The following is an 11,566-nucleotide window of genomic DNA, read 5'->3' on the forward strand; positions in this document are numbered from 1 at the left end:
AAAAATATATTTCGCTTGGATATAAGATTTTAAAAATATTAGAAAAACTTATCTCAACTCCATCTAATTCTTTTTTATTAATGAACCTCTTTGTCAATCCATTGATTTCTATATTACAAACATATATTATAAACGTGAGTCCTAAAAGGACACCGAAAATGGAAAAATAGCAACAATGTAATTTTCCTAACATCTATACAATACGGTAAATGTTGGACGAAAGAAGTATGGTCGTAGGAACAATGAATTAAGTAATTTCTGAAGACGCTTTCTTCTATTGAATTGTCAATGCTTGTGATTTGCAGATGGGACAAACATTTTTCTCATGCAACCATGTGGTTATACAATCTGAGTGGTATCGATGTCCGCATTGAAGAATTCCAATTTGGTCTTTGTTCTTATATTCATCCTGTAAAATAATGCATAAATATTCCAATTAGCAGCAGAAAGAGAAATGTTATGCATAAAAAAATGAAACTGGAATGAATAAATGATTGTGTTGTGCATAAATTCATACCTGGCATATTATGCAAAGATCAACTTCTTGTTCCTCCGAGTGATTAGGAAGTTGATAAATTTCTGTCTTCATTTGTCTTGCAATAATTTCATCGGGCAAACCCGTGTTTACCTTGCCAATCCGTTCAGCTAACTCATTAAGTTCCTGTTGTCCAATTGGAAAGAATTAGCAAACTAAAGTTTTTGACACTAAATAATATTTTAGTATGGTAGAACTCAGAGCCAATCCACATTCATAAAACATATATGCTTGCCTCATATGACATGTTCTGAATGTCCTCATATGACATGTCCTGAATGTCCATGTTGTGTCTAAGAGGTTGAGAGTGATGTGTAAATGGTGCATGTTGTATGGGCATTGAGGAAGAGGTTGAAGGATTTGTTGGAAGTGTATACGATGGAACAAGACGTAATGGATAATCAAAGTGGATGGAGTAATAATAAAAGGAAGTTGGGTAAATCGGATGGGAAAATTCATCATATCTTGGAGGACCCGTTCTTACATTCTCTAATGGAGGAGTTGGATCTGGAAAACACGACCAGTAGTCAGACACATTTGAAGGAAGAATTGTTTTACAAATTTAACAATCATTATATCTTGATTTGAAATACCACATTCAAAACATAAATTTTACCTTGGAATCCAAATCTTGGTACCAAGGGGATAGGTGTTGCAGTGTGCCTTGCATCACGAGGAGCAACTGAAGAAGTATATGAGAGTGGAAGACGTTGATGCCCAACTCTTTCATATTCTGTCATTCCATAGTCGTAGGCATTTACTATGTAATGAGAATCTATGTTACTTCCTCTCACTATTGTGCACTCATCAAGCCCAGACATGTTTCTTCCTCTGAAATCTATACCTTTCAATCTAATCCTGATATATCAAAAACAGATTGTATAAATCATAGGCCCAACCTATCCGTAATGGAAAATTAGAAACCAAAATTTCAAATATTCGATTCATGAAACAATTGAAAAAAACATCACACGACTTTGGAACCGACAACATCATCCTTGCTAATCAAACCAAACTCAAGCCAACAGAGACTTACAACGTTATGAAGTCACAGTTTTTCCTTCGTTCCCGAACCCGGATTCCCTTCTTTTGAAAAAGCAGGTGAACCCCACAGAAAGAAACAACAATGTTTCTGCAGAGAACTAAAGAATCAAGAAGGAGAGTTAAAGAAAAGTAGAGACTTTTTTTAACACTTGTGTTAAATCCATTGTAATATCGATTATTTATAGGCATGGTATTCATTTTAAGGTGAAGATTTAAAGATAATTCATCAATTTTAAATATTTAATTCTAGATATCTTTTATTTGATTTTGGTGCCGTTAATTATTCTATTTATCTTTCAAGATTATATAAAGAAGAGCTGATACATGTATTTACTCCATAAATATTAAATGCTATATCTATTTACGATTTCAAAAATGTAAAGAAATGTGTAAAAGAGTAAAAATAAGATTGCATTTCCCATATTTATGTAAGGATGACATTATCTTTTCATATTTAATAATTTGGATTGATATTTCTTTAATCATCGCATTGAATCAGATTTTAGTTAATCTTAAAAATACATGTAAAGAAAGATTCTATCTATCTATAAGAAATATAATATAGATTAGCAAATATAGAACATATCTATTTCTATCTATACATGACAAATTCTTTTTTCTATATAAAATAGATTAACCCCGGCAGAATCTTTATTATAGATGTTAACAAGAAAATATTTTCATATTTCAAATTAATATAGGGAAGTGAAAAGATTACTTACGAAAGAAATTCTGGTAGAAGTTATATCTAATTTTATCCCTTTCACTTAATTAATGCCCATATTTCATTTCATTATTACAAATCAATCAATTTTCTAACAAACCAAGAAAATAAAGATAGAATATACATATAATAAAACAAAGTTGATTTACCCTGTACATGATTTTTTTTTTCAGTTTTATTTTCTTTACAGCTACTTTTTTTTTAATTCAATTTTAAAAATTTATCTCTAGATATCCCTTTATTTGATTTTAGTATCATTAATTATTCTCATTTGTTTTTCAACATTATATAAAGAAAACGTATTACATGCATTTATTCTATAAAAATTAATGCTACATCTATTTACGGTTTAAAAAAGTAAAAGAATGCATAACAGATAAGACATAAGATTGCATTTCCAATATTAATGTAAGGATATTATACTTTCACATCTGTATAAATAATTTGGGTTGATATTTATTTAATCATTACATTTTAGTCGGATTCAAACCAACCATAATAAAATACATCATGTAAAAGAAAGATTATATTTATGTATAACAAATATAATAAGTACTTTTTTTATGAGAGATTCTTGGTTCAATATAAAACTAGTAACTCAACAGATAAGATAAAATATTTTCTTCCATTATTTATTATAGATGTTAACAAGAAAATATTTTTCTTATTAAAAATTAATATAGGGACAATGTAGTGGAAAGATTACTTATGAGACAAATTCTCCTAACAATTATCTAATTTTATCACTTTCATTTAATTAGTGTTTATATTGCATTTCATTATTACAAATGAATCAATTTCTAACAAACCCCAAAAATAAAGATAAATAAAGATAGAACATATCCATATATACAGAAAAAATAAAATAAAGGTGATTTAAACTTTTAGTGTACATAACCTTTTTCATTTCTATTTTTTAACAATTACTTTCTTAAATCCAACCTTAAAAATTTAAATCTAGATATCCTTTTGGTGTTTAATTAATCTCATTTATCCTTCAAAATTATATAAAGAAGAGGTTTAACATGTATTTATTCTACAAAAATTAATGCTACATCTATTTATGGTTTTAAAAAGTAAAGAAATGTATAACAAATAAAATATAAGATTGCATTTCCCATATTAATTAATGTAAAGATAGCATTATTTTTTCATATCTATATAAATAAATTGGGTTGATATTTATTTACATTTTAATCAGATCCTAACCAAACATCATAAAAATACATGTGAAGAAAGATTTTATCTATCTATAACAAATGTAATAAATATTTTTCAACAAATATATTATAATTTGTTTTATCAATAAGAAATAGAATACCTAATAACCCCAACAGATAAGATAAAATACTTTCTTCCATATTTTATTATACATATTAACAAGAAACTAATTTTCTTATTTAAAATTAATACAGGGACAATTTAGTGGAAAGATAACTTATGACAAATTCTCTTAACAGTTATATAAAATTTGATCCCTTTCATTTAATTAATATTAATGTTTCATTTCATTAATACAGTTGAATCAATTTCTTAACCTATCAAGAAAGTAAAGAAAATAAAGATAGAGCATATCCATACGTACAAACAAATATAAAATAAAGGTGATTTAACAACTACTTTTTAAAAATTTAATTATGGACATTCTTTTATTTCATTAATCATTTTTTTAACATTCTTAGAGAGAAAAGTCTTGTTATTTTTATTTTTGATTACTCGTATGTATTCATTTCTAAAATTAAAAATAATATAGAGTTGAGAACTGAAAAAACACTTGTTATGAACTAATGTGTTTGTTATGGTTATAATTAAATTAGCCTCAACTAAGTCTAAAAATTTATGTGCATAATTGTTTCTATTTTTATTGGTAATGGAAAATTGAAATTCTGGCTCATTGAATACTTTGTTGTGATGTCTAAAGCTAATGTTTTTCCTATTATATTAATTTATGATTTAAAATCTTCTACTCTCACAATTGATAAAGATGTTCTATACCACCTATATATTTTAAGTTTTTGTATGAAACAAAAATTATGAAATAATTTGTCATATTAAAATTACTATTGTGTTATGAAAAACCGTTGAACTAAATTTTGCATTTGCAAAAGAAAAAAATTAGCTTGATATTTATATGAAAAAAATGACTGATAATATCATATTTATGAATTTAAAAATATTGTTTATAACATGAAATTAATATGATCATATGTGTGCTAAACAAAATCTTGATATCAAAAATTGAGGGATGGTCAAGTAAAACTAAACTTGTCTTCTAGAATTTGTTTTTTTAAATAAAAAGAGTTTTTCATGTTTATGAAGTTAGAAACTTCCTTGCTGCTCTACAAGATTATGAAGTGGTTTTCGAGTGCAATAGGATTATTATTTCTAGACATGTGTTTTGATTGATAAATAATATATTTGTGATGACTTGTTTGAGTTAAGTACCTTTATCTTGTAATAAAATATCTAGTAGTTCTTCTTTCATTATTACATATGTTGAAAATTGTGATATATGACATGTTATTATTACAATTGTTCAAAAGTTGAGAAATTTGGTTAGAAACCATTCATATTATAAAATTTTGAGGTACAAAATTAATTAAAAAAGGAAGTGATGAATATATGTATTTAGAAATGAGAATATATGTCTGTATAAATGAGTGTTTGTGAAACTCATGGTATTATTTCTTAAGTAACATCTTCATACAGTGATAATCTAATGGTGCAACGGAAGAAAGAAAGAAAAAATGCTTTTGTTTGATATAGTAAATGTTATTGTACAAGTTCTAGCTTGCCTAAATTTATATAGGGTAAAACTTTATATTTTGTTGGTGATATTCTCAAAAAGGTTGTGATAAACATCTTATGAGTTATGAAAGAAAAAAGAACCACATTTAAAATATTTCAAAGTGTGGGGGTGTCTTGTAAAGGTTAATATACCTCTTAATGAGAAAAAAAATCGTTGGTTATTTATGCCGATAAATTTCTAGAGATGTTTCCTTCAAATGATAAATTAACTAAATTTGTCTATGATACCTCTAGTAATATTTTACAATCTATTGATAATATTATTTCGTGTTTCTTCTAGTTATGACAATATGTCAATTTCTTGAGATAATTGAAGGATATATTATATAAATTGGATATTGATTTTGGTGACAAAACCAACTACTGGTTATGGTTATGTTTTAACCTTGGATAGAGGTGCATTATCATGAAAATATGTTAAAAAGTTATTGTTTTGTCATGATCTACTATGCAAGCATAAATTATTCCTATTTTCAATGCATCCTGACAATCAAATTGTTATATTTTAAAGTTTCTAATAAAAATGTCAATGAAATTGACATATGAGAATGAGAGACAAATATATTAGAAACTTAATTACTCATTGTATCGTCTCTCTTGACTCTGTCAGGTTAGAAAGAAATATTGCAAATCTTCTTATCAAAGGGTCGATGCATCAACAACAAGTATTTGAGTCGTCAAGGGGAATGGGATTATAGTCCATAAATTAGTTGCAACAATGGACACCCCGAAGTTGTTGTTGACTAAAAAACACCAAATAATTTGATTAAATTTTATGTCTCATTCCTATGGAGAGGTGTACTATAAATTGTGACAATAATAAGGTTGAGGTATGCTCATTATTATGCTTATTTTATAAAATACCTCTTAATAAACCCAATGGTTGAGGTATGTGCATTATTATGCTTATTTTATAAAATACCTCTTAATAAACTCAATGACAATTATTGTAGAGGTGTGAGTCACAAACCACCCTTTGAAGGTTTACCTAGTGAGTGTGATGGTGGTGCAGCCATTGTGAGACATGGGCAAGTCTTTAAGTGACACTCATGAAACAAGATACATGTGCAAGGTCGTAACATGCACCAACTTATTAGAACCTAAAATGAAAATCGATATTGTATGTGTTATTTACTAAAACCCAGTAACAAGGGATGCAACTCAAGACAATTAAGTCTCTGCATTTTCTCTGATGGAAGTTTATAAGCACTAGGTGTAAGGCTCAAACCCGAAAGGTTCCTTACACTGAATTATAATATTTTGTTTTAAAATATAATATATTTTGTTTTATTTTATTTTTTAAATTATGTGGAGGATTGTTGGAATTATTTTAATATTTAAAAAATAAACAATTAAAATAAAATTCTACTGTTACTAATTTTTTTAATGAACTTTTAATTTTATGGTTAAGGACTATATTTTTTTATTACAATTTACTCTTATGTCTTCCTCTTCCACCTATAAATACCACCTAGGTGCATGGGAAAGACACAACAAACACTAGAGTTCTCCCTCTCAAAAGTGTTATTCTTTTCTTCTCTATATTATCTCTTAAAACAGTGGTGTTCCTAAGGTTCAGAGAATCGTATTAAATACGACATTTATTTGTTGTATATATATATATATATATATATATATATATATATATATATATATATATATCACAATAGATAAACTTTTGATCACAAATATTTCATTCATAATTAATATTTTCCAACATCATCCAAAGGTTTCCATGTTGAAAACCAAGCAAAAATAAGATCTTACATTATTATAACATATTTTCCTAAATTTCTATATCTATGTTCCTAACTAGTCTTGTCTCCTTGCTTTATCTTACGTCATTTGGCTATGGAGCTTCACTGTCTTTATGAAATGCTTGCTCAAACCGATGCTTACTTGGCTATCTTATGTCGTCACCTGGATAAGTTCCTACTCCCCTCAAAAGTAAGTGCTTAATTTCTTCTTGTAGCAGTTCAAAGGCAAGTATAATAATGTTGAATTGAAAACCAAAACTATAAAAATTACAGAGCAATAACTAATACCCATATATCTTTCTCATTCATTCATATATCCATAAAAAGACAAAAATGCATAAATCACCGCAAAAGAATAATAAAATACTTGAATAAAAACACTTGAACAAGATTTGAAGGCCAACATGTACATGGAATCAACGAGGAATTTTGTTAAAACCTGGACATAACAACTCAAACAAAAAATTATATAAAAAGACCCTTCCCACTAATTATAAGTAGCTAAACTATTTATGTCACCAAACAAGCAAGCTAACAAATTACTAAGATTTTCCAATTTGAAATCAAATTTGAGTCTGCTGCCAATTTAGATTGGAAATCTAGATTTTCCAATTTGTAAAATCTATATATATAAGTAAAATGGAAATGTGATCTGAAAAATGGATAAAAAAAAAAACAGATTCACAATAATGGATATTTCTATTTATCTATTATAAAATAAAATTACTACAAATTAAAAGTCTCATAATCTTTCACATACATAACTATCAAAATACTTTAATGCAATGTGATCACTTTTAATTTGGTACAACCTTAATATCTTTAATATCCGATTATTCAAATACCAAAGTTGGATTAAGGATCCAACAACTCTTGCATTGTGTCTTTAGAAAGATAATAATTATCTTTAATATGTTAACAAAGATAAATCTACATGAAGGATTGCCATTCTTTAGGATTGGACTCTAGAGCTATTTGTCTTCCACCTTGAAAGTATATTAGTATAAACAATGAAATAAGCAACTAGAAAATATTGCCTTATACTTCATTTCACTGCATCAACTCCACCATTCAAATTTATTTTTGTAAACAAGATCCTTTAAATTTATCTCTTTTTCACCTATCTAAAATACCCTCATCAAATAGAGTCTATGTGTGACCCACAAGAGCAGTAAGAAGAACAGAAAAGACTTGCCTTCACAGTTGTAGATGTCATGCGATTAGAATGTCATGGTCACCACTATTAGAATATTTAATCCCATTGGTTGAAAAGTAACTCTCTAAACAATATAAGAAATGACCTTATTCTTTAGTTGTTCCTAGAAAGGCCTATTAGATAGCCATCTACTGTACATGGCAAGGCATTCTTCAGGTTTGTACTCTGGAGCTGTGTGGCCTCCACCTGAAAATATACTGATACAAACAATGGAATCAAGAACTACCAAATATGCTACATATACTTTATTCTCATGACACTTTTTAAAGAAATAATTCCACCATCCAATCTAGATTTCAGAGTTCATGAATTCTATAATCAAACATAAACTTATTATTATATCTCTACCAATAATATATGGACTCAACCATTAACCAATCTAGAATATACTCATTAAACGACATTTATATTTGACCCACAAGAGCTACCAGGAGAACAAAAAAGACTTGCCTTCACAATTGCAAATGTCATGAATGGCAACCCAATTCAAAACAAAACCCTAGAATAAGAAAATGAAAGAGGTTGAGAATTGTAAACCTGAACCCAATTCTTGATGGCTCCAAAATAGTTTCCAAGGAAAATTGAGCCTGTGAGATAAACCCCCAACATTACTCCTTTCCTGTCAAAAAAATTAAGCATCAATAAATGACACATACTTCTACTTCACACTACTTTTTTTAAAAAAAATTCCAATGATTATTCTTACTTTACTGAGGTTGGAGTTAGAGTCTTTGTGGAGGTAGCAGTGAGAGTAGTACAACAGCATATGAACAGAGCAGTGAAGCACGGGACCCGTTGGTTCCAACTTCCAATTAAAACCCCAAATTAACTAAAAACGCATTCATTAAATCAAACACTAGAAGGGAAAAGTGAAATTAGACTTCCCAACACATTGATATTTTCAATCTCAATCAAAAGCAACAAAGCACACTCAATATTACATTCATCCATAATTAACTCAATAATCAGAGCAAAGAATATGAATCGCAGATTATTCAATAATCAAAGTGTAAACCAATAAAAATGGAAATCGTAACAAAGGGAAAAAGGTGGAAGGACCTCATTTGTGCCAGTAATGGCTTTGCCGGAAATGAAGGGATGTAGAACGAATGCTCGTGGCAACTACTAGTGTGCCTGATTCGTTGAGGGTTTGGGGAGGGGAGGAATGCGTAGTGCGGTGACTACGTAGGAGAAATGGCTCGTGACTAAAGCGAAAGCGAAAAACCTATTCGACATTGTGTCAGAGTTGTTAGAGTCATCGAAGTTGTTCGGTAAAGCATGCGTTGTTGGTCCCCAATTTGTATGGCGAAGGAAGTCGTGAGGAAGTTCACTTGCACCGACGAGTTCTACGACCTCCGGCGAGGAAGTCGACAGCCACAACGGTGCGGTGGTCTTGGTTGATGGCGAGGTCTTGTGGAAAGGTGAAGATTTGGAAACGTGGAAACGTTGCTGGGTCGCAATCGGGGTGCGAAGGAAGTCACAACGAAATCCTATGGAAACGTTGAGCAACGACGACTTATGTGATCTTCGGCGGCGAGGCATTGTGGAAAAGGTGAGGCATCATGGAAATGGCGAGGTGTTGGCTTCGATGGAAACATTGAGGTGTTGGCATCTAGAGCGTGGGTGGGGTTGAGTTAGAGGATTTTGTAGGGTTTTGTTTGGTCTCTTCCGAACAGTATATTAAAATTCAATTTTTATCTTTTAATAAAAAAAATAATTATATCAAAGGAGAATAAAAAAACATTCTGGAGGTAAAGATAGCGCCACGGAAAAAGATGGTCGTGAAGAGAAATGTGTAATGAGAATACAATGCCATGTATAAGTGCCATATTTTGCATTCAAAATACGACAGTTATAAAACTGTTGTATTATGAAACAAATTATGGCGATTTTTTATAACTACCATATTAAAACAGCCATATTTATTTCTTTTTTTTTTGTAGTGTTCGTTGCACTCGATCAATCTGACGGGTTGTTATATCTTGGGAGAGAAACACATGTGATTTGAAACACATATGAATGTATATTGTGTATTTGTATTGCCCTGTGCAGTGGGGGCGTTTTCTCTCTAAGGATAGCGCTATGTGTGTCTCAAACCAGACTATTTCCACTTCTTACCTCATTATTTATTATATATTATTTATTACTGGTATAAGAATTATTGGGTCTCTGATTAATATTCTTAGATTCATATACATTTCAGTATTATTATTGCTCTAATAATAATTATTATTATAATAGTTTTATTATTAATTGTATTATTTGATTAATCATTTTTTTAACAACAATAACACAAAACTAGCACAAAGATTACAACACTTGGCAGATTTTATGTAAGGAAAACAAAATGCTAAAAGAAACAAAAAAAATGCCAGAGTAAGTATACAAGCTAACATTTAAGTCACCATTTCCCGGGAACGATGTCATTTTGTTAAAGGCTATTAAAAACCAAGTTTCCCCTAATAGGAAGGAGGATTCAGGTCAATAATAAAATACCTCTTATTATGTCTCATTCCTATGGAGAGGTGTACTATAAATTGTGACAATAATAAGGTTGAGGTATGCTCATTATTATGCTTATTTTATAAAATACCTCTTAATAAACCCAATGGTTGAGGTATGTGCATTATTATGCTTATTTTATAAAATACCTCTTAATAAACTCAATGACAATTATTGTAGAGGTATGAGTCACAAACCACCCTTTGAAGGTTTACCTAGTGAGTGTGATGGTGGGGCAGCCATTGTGAGACATGGGCAAGTCTTTAAGTGACACTCATGAAACAAGATACATATGCGAGGTCGTAACGTGCACCAACATATTAGAACCTAAAATGAAAATCGATATTGTATGTGTTATTTACTAAAACCCAGTAACAAGGGATGCAGATCAAGACAATTAAGTCTCTGCATTTTCTCGGATGGAAGTTTATAAGCACTAGGTGTAAAGCTCAAACCCGAAAGGTTCCTTACACTGAATTATAATATTTTGTTTTATTTTATTTTTTAAATTATGTGGAGGACTGTTAGAATTATTTTAATATAATTTAAAAAATAAACAATTAAAATAAAATTCTACTATTACTAATTTTTTTCATGAACTTTTAATTTTATGGGTTAATGTGATTTATGGTTAACGACTATATTTTTTTATTACAATTTACTCTTGTGTCTTCCTCTTCACCTATAAATACCACCTAGGTGTATGGGAAAGACACAACAAACACTAGAGTTCTCCCTCTCAAAAGTGTTATTCTTTTCTTCTCTATATTATTTCTTAAAACAGTGGTGTTCACAAGGTTCAGAGAATCGTATTAAATACGATAGTTATTTGTTGTGTGTGTATATATATATATATATATATATATATATATATATATATATATATATATATATATATATATATATCACAATATATAAACTTTTGATCACAAATATTTCATTCATAATTAATATTTTCCAACATCATCCAAAGGTTTACA

General features: G+C 29.3%; 1 protein-coding gene across 1 annotated transcript; it reads right to left on the reverse strand.

Annotated features, from left to right (window-relative positions):
* Positions 1-274: 274 nt before the first annotated feature.
* On the reverse strand, positions 275-1,356 carry LOC114170310 (probable E3 ubiquitin-protein ligase ZFP1). Its single transcript, XM_028055792.1, has 4 exons — positions 1,152-1,356; positions 771-1,042; positions 518-661; positions 275-409 (listed from the first exon to the last, which is right to left on the reverse strand). The coding sequence occupies exons 1-4, from the start codon at positions 1,354-1,356 to the stop codon at positions 275-277; spliced, it is 756 nt and encodes a 251-aa protein (XP_027911593.1).
* Positions 1,357-11,566: the final 10,210 nt, after the last annotated feature.

The sequence above is a fragment of the Vigna unguiculata genome, chromosome 11 (genome assembly GCF_004118075.2).
Source record: "Vigna unguiculata cultivar IT97K-499-35 chromosome 11, ASM411807v1, whole genome shotgun sequence".
NCBI lineage: Eukaryota > Viridiplantae > Streptophyta > Magnoliopsida > Fabales > Fabaceae > Vigna > Vigna unguiculata.